General features: G+C 45.8%; 1 protein-coding gene across 1 annotated transcript in view; it reads left to right on the top strand.

The window, feature by feature from the left end:
* The window catches only part of LOC144691869 (uncharacterized), a 147,349-nt gene that overhangs the window by 62,373 nt on the left and 68,672 nt on the right, over positions 1–16,304 (top strand). The window contains exons 7-8 of the mRNA XM_078560445.1: positions 1,760–1,913; positions 4,138–4,277. Coding sequence (XP_078416571.1) covers positions 1,760–1,913; positions 4,138–4,277 — 294 coding nt within the window. The remainder of the gene's footprint in view (positions 1–1,759; positions 1,914–4,137; positions 4,278–16,304) is intronic.

Raw genomic sequence — 16,304 nt, 5'->3', positions numbered from 1 at the left:
ATTGGAAGCAGTTCAGAGAAGATTTACTATTTTAATACCTGTAATGGGCAGGTTGTCATATGAGGAAAGGTTAGACAGACTAGGGTTATATCCACTGGTGTACAGAAGAGTAAGAGATGATTTGATTGAAACATGTACAATTCTGAGAGGTCTTGACAAGGTGGATGTGGAAGGAATATTTCCACTTGTGGAAGAATCTAGAACTAGGGCCTGAAGTTTCAGTTTGGCGGGCAGACACGATTGGCGGGCCTGGGAGCGGTTGGGAAACAGACCGCCGACCACGATCAGCCCCTGACCGCGATTTCACGCTGGCTGGCCAATTAACAATACAATCAATGCTGCCTGGGTTGGGGGCAGGAAGAGGGCATGTGCTGAAGTCAGCGCGGGTTCTGAGGAGGGCAGAATGAAAGCTCCCTGAAGGCAAAGAGCTGCCACGAGGAGCTGAAGAATTTAAATACACAAAATAAAGATTTCCAAGCATCGGAAACTGTCACCTGAACATATACAGCATCAAAATTCTGTCCACCCATTTTTAAAAATTTAATGACAGAAACCTCATTCCGTCCTTAGATGAGGTTTCCTGAAAAATGCAAAGGCCGCCTGGAAGATTCACCCACCCGCAAACCATGAGGTTGGACAGGCAGCAAAAAATCCCAGTTAATTGCACCGTTAATGGGCTTAATAGCCCTCTTAATTGTCGGCGGGCGTGCTTTCGAGTTTAGCGCACGCCCACCAACTGAAAAATCACGTGTGTGTGTGATGACGTCAGGACGCCTGAGCATGTCGGGCACGCACCCGCATGCTGAGCGAAAAGTTCTGCCCTAGGGGGTCACTGTTTAAAAATAAGGAGTCACCCATTTAAGACAGAGATGAGGAGAATTCATTTCTCTGAGGGTAGTGAGACTTTGGAATTCTCTTGCTCAAAAGTTGGTGGAAGCAGAGTCTTTGAATGTTTTTAAGGCAGAGCTAGATAGATTCTTGTTAAGCAAAGGGTTGAAAGGTTATCTGGGGTATGTGGGAATGTAGAGTCGTGGTTACAATCAGATTAACTATGACCTTATTGAATGGCAGAGCAGGCTCGAGGGACCCAGTGGCCTACTCCTGCTCCTAATTTGTATGTTCATATTGCTTGAGCCTCAGGACTGTCTGGAGCTGATACTGGCAAAGGTCACATGACTGACAGCAGCCATTTTAACAGTCTGTTTTTGTTCAAAATTTTAAAGTATTGTCTAAAAGTTCACAATGTACTGGATCATGACACTATACTGTGTATTGATTTACCAACACACATATGCATTTATCTTATCTTATTTACACAATCTCTGGTATATTATACTATGTTTATCCCCACCTTCATTAATCCTTAGGCTGGTCCTCAGATGTCCACAGTTTTCTGCAGGCAAAGAACTAATCGCCCCTAGGATACTGAGAGTGAGTCACAGCAATGTCACTTCATCTCTTAGTTTCAATCTAGCAGGTTAAGATCGAATTCTCATTCTTCTGGTATCTCTAGAGACAAAGTGAAATAAGGATGTCTTAATCCAGCTCCAGTCAAACACAGTCCATGGCACAGTTGTACTAGCTAAAGACAATATCACTAGAGAAATGGTACAAACAGACCCACCTATTTTATACTAAAACACACCGAATTGGCAGATACATTGAATAAATTAACAAAGATGATTACAATGGGAAATCTATTTTTGCAATGTGCTTTTTCTATGGTGTATCTAATTTGTTTTATCCTTCCTCATTCCAGTTGGATGTTGTGTGAAAAACCTGACTTCCAAGGCCAAACTTATGTATTGGAAGAGGGATACAGGGAGTTAGATGACCTCTGGGTTGACAAGAGCTTGCGGATGGAATTCACACCTACAAAACTTGTGATTGGTTCTATTAAAAGGATTGTAAAGGTGAGTCAACCCCTTTCAAAATGAAATAGTACAATAAACGAGCAGCCCATCACATAAAAGATGCAAGGATAAATTTTCCTATCCAAATCACTTACAAGGATGGGTCGAAGAATCGAAGATGGGAGCAGGGATGAAATGAAAGATACCAGTGTTATTTAAGAAGCTTTGGTGCCTTTAATTATAGTTGATAAGGAACGTGTTTGGCGAGTAAGACAAGACTGAGTCTTAAAACAATACAGCTGAATGTGCAGCTAATTGGATTTATCTCAATCGATTTTATTAATAATAAATTGACATTTAATTATTCAATTTTAAAAAGGTCAAGACAACATTCTATGTTTCTGCAGTATTCCAAAGAAAACTTTAATTAAAAGGAATGTGGCATTTTCTTGCTAAATGTTTCCCATTTAGAGCAATGGATTAAAGTTACGAGAATATCAGCCCTTATTAACAATGGTTTTATCCCAATCTCAAATGTATAACATTTCATGTAGATCTGGGTCACCATACCAGCTTCTTAAAGTAAAAATAGTTTCTATGCAAATTTGGAAAACTGCCATTACGTCCCCTGGTTCCTGATCTCTTTCTCAGCCAATCTTAGCCTTCATTCTTCTTGAATCCAGCTGTTTTAGGCAAGAGAAATATTATTTAATCCATGGGGAGATGGTTGTCACCAAAACTGCATAAAGCTGGATAAATTAGATTGTAAAGAGTATGCTTGGCCACCATCTCACATAGCAAACACAACTCATGCTCATTAAGAAGCTTAAATGAAAATTAGATGTGAGTCATCTGTAGAGTGAATGTAAAAGTAATGGCAGGAAGGTATAACCCAGTACAGGGTACGAGAAGCAGTGCAGATGGTGGCTTTGTGTTAGGTCAGCCAATTTAACTTCGAGGCAAGTTTTCTGAAATCCAAGAAGAGTTTCATTCAACTAGACTTCAATGTGGGAATAATAAGTTTCACTTGCATTGTATTCAATGCTATTTCCTGTACAAACATTTAATGCTTTAATATCAAATTCTAGTTTCTTCTGTTTAATGCGGGCATTTCAAATAAACAAATTGAAGTTGTGAGCAGTAGAATGTGATAGTAATGCCTTAAACATTCAAATAGTATCGTCCAGTGTATTTTCAGGCGAATATGTTTGGGATTGGGCTCCTTAAAAATCCTGCGTCAGTTTGTGGAAATTACTGAGTCAGGGTTTATGACTCAAAATCATGGCACCGGCTGTGCAAAAGCTAACATTTCAACCAGAATCATGAATTAACTGATTGCACAAGCATGATCACCATTAAATAGATATTCACAGCTATAAAGGAGATTGAGTAATGGGGCTGTTATTGTGCTGGCCTATTAGTCTGTTCATTGTGTCGATAGCTCAAAGTCGCTACAGCCAACTGGAACTACAGATAATGGCAATGAAACCCTTGGCTTCCAAAACCAGAAAATCCTTCCCAAAATATTCTCTGTGGAGAGAAAAACAGAGTTAACATTTTGAGTCCGTATGACTCTTCTTCAGAGCCATACGAACTCGAAACATTAACTCTGTTTTCCTCTCCACAGATGCTGTTAGGCCTGCTGAGGTTTTCCTGCATTTTCTGTTTCTGTTTCAGATTTCTAGCATTGCAGTATTTTGCTTTTACCCAAAATATTCTGTTTGGTATGTGGGATATATTGGTACGGAAGGGATGAAAATGCGACTGAAATACAAAGGTACCTGCCCCAAGCTGCCAACAGGAGGTCCAAACCTTATTAAGTTTTAAGCCTTATTTAGCTGGTGCTACGGGTGCCAGGCAGGCACCACACTGCAGATTACTGGTTGTGAGTAGGCGGGCAATCAGTCGACTCCCATATTGGGCCAACTGCCAGGTCAGGTCTTGACAATTGAAGAGAAAATCCTGATGGGAACTTGAGCAGGCCAGAGTTATTTTTGTGAGCTCAGAAGGAGCACTCCTTGCACATTTAAGCAGCCTTATGCCTGTTTCAAGCCAGCAACTGCTCAGACATTGAAAAGCCAGCAACAGGGCAGCCCGGGTTCCTTCCCCTCCAACTTTAGATTTTCAACTGCTGACTGCCAACTTTTCAGGCTAGAAATGGGTGGGTGGTGCGCTGATGTGAACTTTACACTGAAGCCTCACCCTCACCACTTTCTCAACACTACAGCTGCTTCCAAATCACAATTCAAAATGAACCAACCGCCCAGCATTATTTTCTTTCCAGAATCACTGCATTCCAGAGATTGCAATCTTCCAAGAACCTCAGCAAGATGACATTAAAACTTACCTGCACAGTGAGGTCACCTGCTTGGAGGAATGTGGAATATCACCCAGTGTGTCTTCTATCATTGTCAATTCAGGAATGTGAGTGAGATAAGCATGTTTTACATTGTTTTTAAATCTGTGCTGCATTCTACACAATTTTCTGTTCCTGGTGCTGTTCACACTGTTCACATCCTTTCACTTCCAGAAGATTATAGGAACAAAACTTCAAACAAATTTCTGTGTTTATTGATCAATTTGTTTTTAAAAGATTTTTGGGCCGGGAATTTCCTTCAGTGGCATAATTGACAAGTTATGTCAGAATTACGCCGGTTTCTCGGCTGATCTTCCTAACCAGTACGTTAACGCTAACATTTCCAGCCAATCTCATTAGCATATCCTGGAATGTAAAAACTGCTGTAAACAAGCAGTTTGTGTGACACTATAGACTATGAAAGATGATCGACTGTGAACCATTAAGGAAGTTGGACAACTGGGTGATCTCATTTCCATGAATGAAGATTATGGGCGGAATCATCCCAGATTTGCACAAAGTGCGGTAGCGGGCGGGCACAAAGTGTGGCAGCAGGCGGGCACAAAGTGCAGCAGCGGGCGGGCAAAAAATAGTTTTACCCACCAACCACATTGGCGGGCTTTTGCGCTGTATTGTCCCACTCCAGCCTCATTAATTTTGCAGCCACCATCTCGCTGGTGGGCAGCCTCTTCCTCACACAGGGTGCCCTATTTAAACTGCAGCTGCACACACACTTTGCAAAGCTTGCAGCCCTGGAGGGCACCAGTGAAGATATGGCCCCAAAAGCCAAGGAGAGTGCAGCCCACCGATTCTTTCCTAGGACACCTTCTGCCCTCTGTGGAGGCCCGCCATGATACCCTCTATCGCCGTTCTGGCCACAGGAGGCCCATCAGTATCACCACTCCGGCTTGAGAGGTGGTGGCAGAGGTGGTCAGTGCCAACACTGCACTCAGGAGATCAGCCATCCAGTGCATAAAGAGGATGAATGAGCTCATATGTGCAGCCAGGGTAAGGCAACTATCTCATCACTAAACTCACACACTCACAAGGCCATCACACATTCACTGGCATCTCACTTACTGCCAGCTCAAGGGAGATCACCACTCACTCTCTCACACACTCCCTCACATCTTCATCTGGCCTCATCTCCTCTGGAGACTGCCTCCTCAGCCCTCACCATCTTGAGGCCACTTGCACAGGTCAACATGTGCCCCCCACACACACCCTGGGATAACCCCCTTCCCCAGTACAGTCCTCACCCTGCAGCCTCTTCCTTTACCTGAGGCCACTTCTCCCCCTTCCCCAAGCAAGCCTTGGCCCTGCAGCTGTTGAAAAGCCATGCCCGTCTTACGGCTGTAGGTAGAGACATGCCCGTGGCCCCCCTAAAAAGTGATGTGGTGCTGCCTGCGAAGCCCAGCACTGATGACCGTGAGTGCTGGCCGAAGCAAGGGAGGCAAACAAACCTGGAAGTCCCAAGTGAAGTTCAGCTCGCCAGGTGCACGTCGCTTATGTACAGTTGTCGCTGACGTGCCTAGATGATCCAGCATGGGGGGATGATTCCGGTGGGCAGGGCTTGTAATAAGATGCTAAAGCATTAGGTTCCCGACCTGTGGTGGCAGGAAATGCGGCCCACCATTGACGAGTGGGGTGGATGATTGCAAACTGGTTTGACGACAGCGTGAAACCGGTTTTTGCCCTTCTTGCCGTATTGTTCCCCCTCTCCACCCGCCATGACACCCAATGCCAACGGAGCTGGAAAATTCCGGCCTATATATAAAATAATCCAAGTTACAAGGAAACAGATGAGAGATTATCCACTACAGTTCTGAAAAAAAGAGGAAGAATAAAGGGAGAATAAAGAATTTCTGAAACATCTAACTTCAATTATTCACTGCAACAGCTGATTTGCATTCAATATTGTTACTACAACTTCCCTATAACTCTTTGGGCACTGCTAGATTATTGTTCCCTTTACAAGGGTACAGGTGACTTGTCAACTCCCTTCAATACTCGGTACCAGTTGTCATGTTACCTGGAAGAAATACATTATATGCCAGTAAGTTCACCAACATTCATAAAATAGCACAGAAGGAGGCCATTCGGCCTATATTTTAATTCTTTCATGGGATCTGGGCATCATTGCCAAGACCAGCCTTTGTAGCCCATCTCTAACTGCCCATGAAGTGAGAGGCTTGCCAGACGATTTCAGAGAGCGGTTATTGTGCTTATGTGGCACTTTGCAAGTGTTATTCAATTGCTCTCACTTCCCTGTTCTTTCCCAGTAGCTTTGCAAATTTTTCGTATTCAAGTATTCATCCAATTCCTTTTGGAATTTACTACTGAATGTGATTCCACCATCCTTTCATGCAGTACATTAAAAAAGATAGTGATCTGGGGAAAGGATAGGCACCTGACAGTCTATAGTATCTTGTGAACTATTTTTGTAACAGTAGTCAATAAAGGGCCTGGACCCAAAGGGTTAATCTGTCTTTTCTCTTTACAGATTTTGTTCAACCTACTGTGCATTGCAAGCATTTTTTAAAAATTTCTGTAATTGCTTTTTAGGCATGGGTTACTAAGAGACAAAAGCTATATGTTACACAATAAACTACCAAAACTGAATATTACTCAACAGCTCAGAAATTGAGCTTTTTAGTGCTATTTTTGAACACTGAGTATCTTTAGAGCTCAAAAATGGCACCTGTGATGCACGTGCACTTTTGTCAAGTGAATTGCTTCCAGATATTGTAGTAAAATCAACTAATCACCCTTTGCATTCCCTCGTGCTTGTCATCTGTGTGGTTTTTGCCTGTCCTAGGGCTCAAACACAATGCAGCCCCAATGGCTGCAGCATGGCTGGTGGAAGGCCACTAACTTTCAATGGAGGTGACTGCAGATGACCTTGGAGGACAACCTGAAGCAACTTTAGCCCTAGAAAGCCTGACTGTACCGCTTAGAACCAGCAACAGTCTGGGCTAGCTGGCTGACAGGCAACAAGAAACTGATGGATTGGCAGGGGTGGCAGGATTTCCAGCATCCGCAGTTTTTTGCTTTTATCATAGTGGCAGGATAAATATTGTCTCCCTGAGATATCACAACAGGCCTGTGCTCAATATAGCCGCTGCCGGTCCCCTAAGGGCGGTGTCTCAGAAATCCTAGTAATTTGTTGGAGGACAGCAAACCCCTTTGAACGCTAATCCAGAACCATGATGATGCCAACGGTCTGAATTTGTTTGCAACAAGTTGACCCTACATGACTTCAGTCTGAGTTTCCATGCAGCACTCAGACATTAGGTGGCTGCTGCTGGTGCTGCAACAGAACGGCCATCAGGTGCTACATCATCTTTGGACCCACAAGTGTGCTAACTCAGTTGGCCACCACTTTCATGCTGGAAATTATTGGGCTACAAACACTACACAAAGTCCTATCCCAAGTTGGTGCAGGACTCCTACATGCTACTTGTGATTGAAGCAGACTTTCTGGCAGGCCTTTCCAATGCATTTTGATACATATATCCATCAGTGATTTTACGTATGCTGCTCCAGCAAAGTCCTCACCTGGGTCCTGTGCACTGTTCCAGGTTCCCCATGTGCAACCTCACCCTCCAGAGAGCTGGCATTTATGATGTTCTTGCTCCCCATCCTGGGTGCAGCCCAGCATACTTGGTGTCTCATCATCTGCTGATTCCACCTTCCAATCTATCTTTTAAGAAATGTGCAGTGTTAGTATCCGAGCTGATGGCTTTGAGTGTGAACTAAGTAAGGGTGTTGTGACTGTGACAGCATTGTCACTCTCTTTTTGATCTTCCTTCTCTGCCTGGCCAGATACCTTTCTGGGTATCAGAAAGAAGAAAGACATGAGGGTAGCGTTGTGATACAAGGATGTAGAAATGTAAGAGCTGCATGCTAACACCATCTGCAACTTGTAAATCAGATGATTGTATGAGATGAGTGGGAAATGTGAAGTGAGAAGAAGGATTAGGTATGAGGATAAAATCATCTTCAGTGGCTTCAGCCCCACAACTGGCTATGGCCTCAGCAATGCATTTCCCAATAATGTCGGGCACCATCTCCTCCATAGGAGATAGGATATGTAGGTTCACCTGTCCCCCTCCAGTTAGCTCCTGATGCCGCTGCTTATGAAGAAGATGTGATGTGGTGCAATCTGTTTGGCTGATGTTGATGTTGTGGTTGAATATCTGGCAGCATGCACAGACTGCGAGATATGTGTGTGATGCTTGCAACAGTGCTAAGAATGTGAGGATGAGATAAGCTATGAATGTGAGGTCTGAGTCCTGATTGATAGAGATTGCTTGTCAATTGGTGTGGTGAATTGAGCAGTGGCTGAAGCTACAGGTGCAGTTGGTAGGATATGGCATTTGAAGAAGTATTCACTGTCTTTGACCATTTATGTGAGGACATTGAACTTCTTGTGGCACTGCAGCCAGGACTTTGGCAGAAATAGCTATCTGCTCCCACTGCTTTCTGAGTGTGTGGCTGGAGGTTTTCCTTCCCCCATGCAGATAACAGATATCTTTGCTCCTTTCCACCTCCTTCCCCCGTGCAGATAACAGATATCTTTGCTCCTTTCCACCTCCTTCCCCCGTGCAGATAACAGATATCTTTGCTCCTTTCCACCTCCTTCACTAAGACCTCCAGTGCAATGTCTGAAAGATTTACAGCCACTATTTCCTCTGTTGTGACATTCCTCTCTCTTCCCCAGGTCAAATTCTGTTCAACCATGGCTCCAAGCATCTGCTCCTGCCACAATGTCCTTCCCCTTTAAGACACAAAGGCTAACTTTAAGAGGTGCAGTCTAGTTTTAAGTGGTGGCCTTTTTATATGTCCATCCAATGAACAACATGGTTAATGCTGGCAGGACATAGAGATCCCTCACAGGAGCAGGCAGCAAGCTCGTTGTGCTGTTTGCATTATAATCAACAGGAGTGCATTTATCCCCTGTCACAATCCCTACTCTAGCTTTCAGGTAGCAATCTAATTTTGTTACCAGCATGTCATACAATGACAAATGTGTAGACAGTCCAGAGATGGAAAAGGACTTAAGATGATTTGTGGCTTTCTGTGACTGATTGTATACGAATGGCAGTGAAAAGAGGAATTAAATGCTTTGAATCATTGGAAAGTTTATGCACTTATAGAAGCACTATAATTGCTTTAATATTTTCCTCCCATCCTATTTTTCATTTTAGACCTATTCCTCCTTTTACTGCTTCTCATTTCTTTCAACTAAGGGACATGGAGTAACTTGAAAGGCGACTTTAGAGCTTCTTTATGAATAAAAGCAGAAAATGCTGGAAACATTCAGCAGTTCTGACAGTCTCTATGGAGAGAGAAACAGAGTTAACGGGCAGAATTTTGCCCTTGGTTGGCGGGCGGGCCCCACCGGCTAGGCGGTGGGCGGGCAGCCAACCCCCGCCACTGAATCGGGGCCCACTGCCATTTTGAATGGGCGGGCCAATTAAGGCCCGCCCAGCAGCATCCCCGACAGGAAGTGCTATGAGCTTCCTGTGTGGGGGGGGAAGGATTCCCCAGCTGTCAAAGTGTGCTCTTTCGCACATGCGCGCGAAAGAGTGCACTGCTCCCTGAGGCAAAGTTCTGTCTCAGGGAGAATACTGATAGGGTCAAAAACATTAAAAATAGAAACATTAAAAAATTATTAACATGTCCCCCTCATGTGACAATGTCACACGAGATGGGACATGTTAATAAAGAACACATACACTTTATTAATTTTTCACAATACGGACATGAAACTTCATCCCGCCAGTGGTTGAAGTTTCATCAATAATCTGGAGCCTGCTGGGGCTCCTGGCCTGCCCGCCAGCCTTAAGGTTGGACGGGCAGGTCTTTAATTACTTTAAATAGCCTGTCAATGGCCTTAATTGGCCATTGACAGGTCGGTGGGCGGACAGCTAAGTTCGCTGTCCTCCCACCTTCCTAAAAATTTAAATGGACAGGGATGACGTCGGGGATTCCTCCCAACGTCATCCCGTGTCATTTTCCTCTCGGCGACCAGGCCCCGCCCCCAAATCGCTGAGGGGAAAATCCTGCCCAATGTTTCAGGTTAGTGACCTTTCACAAATTCTGATAAAAAGTCACTGATGTGAAATGCTGAGCTGAATTTGTCCAGCCCAAGGGGAGGCTGGAATGGAGATAGAGGGGCCAGGAAAGTTCCCAACGCATTCCTGTCACCAGGTAAGTTTCTTGGGTAGCCTAGGGGGCACATCGCCTGTCCACTGCACAGAAGCAGCTAGGCAATTCAAATAGTGTGAAACCCTGTTTTCATACTGAGCATATCCTCCATCGTGTTGTGTGGCGCTACCAGTGTGCTAAATGGGATAGATTCAGAACAGATCTAACATCTGATATGAGGTACTGTAGGCCATCAGCAACAGCAGAATTGTATTCAACCACAATCTATAACCTCGTGACTTAGCGCATCCCCCACTCTGCATGACCATCAAACCAGGAGATCAAATCTGGTTCAATGAAGAGTGCAGGAGTGCATGCCAGGAGCTGCACCAGGCATACCTAGAAATGAGGTGTCAGCCTGGTGAAGCTATAACACAGGACTACTTATGTGCCAAATGGCAGAAACAGCAAGTGATAGACAGAGCTAAGTGATCCCACAACCAACAGATCAGATCTAAGCTCTGCAGTCCTGCCACACCCAGTTACGAATGGTGGTGGGCAATTAAACAACTCACTGGAGGAGGAGGCTCCACAAATATCCCCATCCTCAATGATGGGGGAGCGTAGCACATCAGTGCAAAAGACAAGCCCGAAGCATTTGCAACCATCTTCAACTAGAATTTCCAAGTGGATAATCCATCTAGGCCTCCTGCTGAGGTCCCTAGCATCACAGATGCCAATCTTCAGCCAATTTGATTCATTCCACATGATATCAAGAAACAGTTGAAGAAAACTGCAAAGGCTATTGGCCCTGACAACATCTTGGCAATAATACTGAAAACTTGTGCTCCAGAACTTTCCGCGCTCCTAGCTAAGTTGATCAAGTACAGCAACAACACTGGCATCTACCTGACTATATGGAAAATTGCCCAGGTATGTCCTGTCCACAAAAAGCAGGACAAATCCAATCCAGCCAATTACTGCCCCAATCAGCGTCTTCTCAATCATCAGCAAAGTGATGGAAGGTGTCGTTGACAGTACTATCAAGCGGGACTTATTCAACAACAACCTGCTCACTGATACTCAATTTGGGTTCCGGAAGGGCTGCTCAACCCCTGACTTCATTACAGCATCAGTCCAAACATGGACAAAAGAACTGAACTCAAGAGGTGAGGTGAGAGTGACTGCCTTTGACATCAAGGCAGCATTTAAATGAGTATGGTAACAAGGAGCCTTGGCAAAACTGGAGTCAATGGAAATCAGAGGGAAAACTCTCCACTGGTTGAAGTCATATCTAGCACAAATGGAGGGTAGTTGTGGTTGTTGGAGGCAAATCGTTCAGCCCCAGGACATCTTTGCAGGAGTTCCTTAGGCTAGTGTCCTAGGCCCAACCATCTTCAACTACATCAATGACCTTCCTTCCATCTTAAGGTTAGATGTGGGGATTTTTGCTGATGATTGCAGTGTTCAGTTCTATTCACGACTCTTGAGATACTAAAGCAATCCATGTCAATGATCTGGACAAGTGGCAAGTAACATTCATGCCTAACAAGAGCCAGGAAATGTCCAACTCCAACAAAAAAGGAATGAAACTGGACGGACCACCCGGCATTGGCCTAGGCACCGGAAACAACAACGACAATCTCAGCCCTGTCAACCCTGCAAAGTCCTCCTTACTAACATCTGGAAGCTAGTGCCAAAATTGGGAGAGCTGTTTCACAGGCTAGTCAAGCAACAGCCTGACATAGTCATCCTCGCAGAATCATACCTTACAGATAATGGCCCAGATACCACCATCACCATCCCTGTGTATGTCCTGTCCCACTTGCAGGACAGGCCCAGCAGAGGTGGTGGCACAGTGGTATACAGTCGGGAGGGAGTTGCCCTGGGAGTCCTCAACATCGACTCCGGACCCCATGAAGTCTCATGGCTTCAGCTCAAACATGGGCAAGGAAATCTCCTGCTGATTGCCACATACCGTCCTCCTTCAGCTGATGTATCAGTGGTCCTCCATGTTGAACACCACTTGGAGGAAGCATTGAGGGTGGCAAGGGCACAGAATGTACTCTAGGTAGAGGACTTCAATGTCTATCACCAAGAGTGGCTCAGTAGCACCACTACTGACCGAGCTGGCCAAGCCCTAAATGACAAAGCTGCTAGACTGGGTCTGCGGCAGTTGGTGAGGGAACCAACAAGAGGGAAAAACATACTTGACCTCCTCCTCACCAACGTAACTGCCGCAGATGCATCTGTCCATGACAGTATCGGAAGGAGTCACCACCGCACAGTCATTAAGGAGACGAAGTCCCACCTTCACATTGAGGATATCCTCCATCGTGCTGTGTGACACCACCACTAAATGGGATAGATTTCGAACAGATCTAGTAACTCAAGACTGGGCATCCATGAGGCGCTGTGGGCCATCAGCAGCAGCGGTATTGTGCTCGAACACAATCTGTAACCTCATGGTCCAGCGTATCCCCCACTCTACCATTACCATCAAGCCCTGGTTCAATGAAGAGTGCAGGAGGGCATGCCAGGAGCACCACCAGGCATACCTAATAATGAGGTGTCAACCTGCTGAAGCTATAACACAGGACTACTTGCGTGCCAAACAGCATAAGCAGCAAGTGATAGACAGAGCTAAGTGATCCCACAACCAACGGATCAGATCTAAGCTCTACAGTTTTGCCAAATCCAGTCGTGAATGGTGGTGGATAATTAAACAACTCACCGGAGGAGGAGGCTCCACAAATATCCCCATCTTCAATGATGGAGGAGCTCAGTACATCAGTGCAAATGATGAGGCTGAAGCATTTGCCACAATCTTCAGCCAGAGGTGCCGAGTGAATGATCCATCTCAGCCTCCCCTGGAGATCCCCAGCATCACAGATGCCAGTCTTCAGCCAATTCGATTCACTCCACATGATATCAAGGAACAGCTGTAGACACTGGATACTGCAAAGGCTACGAGCCCTGGCAATATTCCGGCAATAGTACTGAAGACTTGCGTTCCAGAACTTGCCGCGCAAGCCAAGCTGTTCCAGTACAGCTACAATACTAGCATCCACCCAGCTATGTGGGAAATTGCCCAGGTATGTCCTGTACACAAAAAGCAGGACAAATCCAACCCGGCCAATTACCGCCCCATCAGTCTATTCTCCATCATCAGTAAAGTAATGGAAGGGGTCAACATCAGTGCTATCAATCGGCCCTTGCTTCGCAATAACCTGCGCACTGATGCCCAGTTTGGGTTCCGCCAGGGCCACTCAGCTCTTGACCTCGATACAGCCTTAGTTCAAACATGGACAAAAGAGCTGAACTCCCGAGGTGAGGTGAGAGTGACTGCCCTTGACTTCAAGGCAGCAGTTGACTGAGTGTGGCATCAAGGAGCCCGAGCAAAACTGGAGTCAATGGGAATCAGGGGGAAAATCTCCACTGGTTGGAGTCATACCTAGCACAAAGGAAGATGGTTGTGGTTGTTGGAGGTCAGTCACCTTAGCTCCAGGACATCACCGCAGGAGGGTCCTCAGGGTAGTGTCCTCAGCCCAACCATCTTCAGGTGCTTCATCAATGACCTTCCTTCCATCATAAGGCCAGAAGTGGGGATGTTCGCTGATGATTGCACAATGTTCAGCACCATTCGTGACTCCTCAGATGCTGAAATAGTCCATGTCCAAATGCAGCAAGACCTGGACAATATCCAGGCTTGGGCTGACAAGTGGCAAGTAACATCCGCGTCACGCAACTGTCAGGCAATGACTATCTCCAACAAAAGAGAATCCAACCATCACCCCTTGATGTTCAATGGCATTACCATCCCTGAATCCCCCACTATCAACATCCTGGGGGCTACTATTGACCAGAAATTGAACTGGACTAGCCATATAAGTGCAGTGACTACAAGAGCAGGTCAGAGGCTAGGAATCATGCGATGAGTAACTCACCTCCTGACTCTCCAAAGCCTGTCCACCATCTACAAGGCACTTGTCAGGGGTGTGATGGAATACTCCCCACTTGCCTGGATGAGTGTAGCTCCCATAACACTCAAGAAGCTTGACATCATCCAGGACAAAGCAGCCCACTTGATTAGCACCACATCTACAAAAATTCACTCCCTCCACCACCGACGCACAGTAGCAGCAGTGTATACCATCTACAAGATGCACTGCAAGAATTCACCAAGGCTCCTTCCATAGCACCTTCCAACCCCATGACCACTGCCACTGAGAAGGACAAGGGCAGCAGATAGATGGGAACACCACCACCTGGAAGTTCCCCTCTAAGTCACTCACCATCCTGACTTGGAAATATGTCGCCGTTCCTTCACTGTCGCTGGGTCAAAATCCTGGAACTCCCTTCCTAACCGCACTGTGTGTGTACCTACATCACATGGACTACAACGGTTCAAGAAGGCAGCTCACCACCACCTTCTAAAGGGTAATTAGGGATAGGCAATAAACGCTGGCCCAGCCAGCGAAGCCCACATCCTGTGAATAAATAAATAAAAGAGAGAATCTAACCATCTCCCCTTAACATTCAATGGCATTACCATCGCAGAATCCCCACTATCAACATCCTGGGGATTACCATTGACCAGAAACTGAACTGGACCAGCCATATAAATACTGTGGCTACATGAGTAGGTTGAAAGTTGTGAATTCTGCAGGGGGTAATTCATTTCCTGACTCCCAAAGCCTGCCCAACATCTACAAGGCACAAGTCACAAGCCAGGAGTGTGATGAAATACTCTCCACTTGCTTGGATGAGTGCGGCTTCAACAGTATTCAAGAAGCTTAATGCCATCAAGGACAAAACAGGCCATTTAATCAGCATCCCATTCACGCACTTAAACATTCACTCCCTTCACAACCGAGGCACAGCGGCAGCAGTGTGTACTATTTACAAGATGCACAGTAGCAATTTGCCAAGGCTCCTTTGACAGCACCTTCCAAAAACACAACCTCTACCACCGAGAAGGACAAGGGCAGCAGATATATGGGACCACCACCACCTGCAAATTTCCCTCCAAGTTGCACACCATCCCGACTTGGAAGTATATCGCCGTTCCTTCACTGACACTGGGTCAATATCCTCAAACTCCATTTCCACCAGCGCTGTGGGTGTACCTACATCACATGGACTGCAAGCGGTTCAAGAAGGTGGCTCACCACCACCTTTCAAGGGCAGTTAGGGATGGGCAACAATTGCTTGCCTGCCACGTCTCATGAAAGAATAACAAAAATTTAAGGCTCTAATTAGGGGTATTTTTGCCCAAGGCAGAGCAGCCCCCTGCTAGGTGGGGAAGGTCCCTGGTCCAAGGAAGCAGGATCCCTACACCAGTCTGAGATGCGTCGGAGCCAGAGGCTCCATCCCACAAAGAGGGGGTGAGGTCAGAAAAGACAGCCTTATAGCCCCAACATTCCAACTGGACGAGTTTCTTCTGTGATCCAAGGGGCCTGCTGACATCCCCCATCTCAAATATGTTGCCTCCATGTTGAGGCATCCTTGTGGTCACCAACCTGCATCAGCATTGCCCAACTCCCCAGGTGGGGCTGCCAAGGCTCTAGATAGAGTGCCTTGTCCTATGATTGGGTCAGCAGCATCAGGAGCCCATGCACCATCCCAAAGAGGATGATGAGTGTGGAAGTGGCCAGTTAGGAGGCCACCTCTGGGAAGATAGTTCCATCTTCTGTCTCCTGTCAAGTGTGGACTCAGGTCCTCCATTTGCTCCCGACAGTTGAGTCTTGAAGCCCACAGGAAAATCCTGCCCATTAACTCTGATTCTCTCTCCATAGATGCTGCCAGACCTGCTGTGTATTTCCAACATTTCCTGTTTTTATTTCAGGTTTCCATCATGAAAGTATTTTGCTTTTAGTCCTTTGTGAATAGTCAGCCTTCTCTTTTATTTCAGATGAAGGATTCACACAACACTGCACATC

Source organism: Cetorhinus maximus, chromosome 16 (genome assembly GCF_964194155.1).
Source record: "Cetorhinus maximus chromosome 16, sCetMax3.hap1.1, whole genome shotgun sequence".
NCBI classification, from domain to species: domain Eukaryota; kingdom Metazoa; phylum Chordata; class Chondrichthyes; order Lamniformes; family Cetorhinidae; genus Cetorhinus; species Cetorhinus maximus.
Note: the sequence above shows the minus strand (reverse complement) of the source record. Positions and strands in the feature narration are given on the sequence as shown.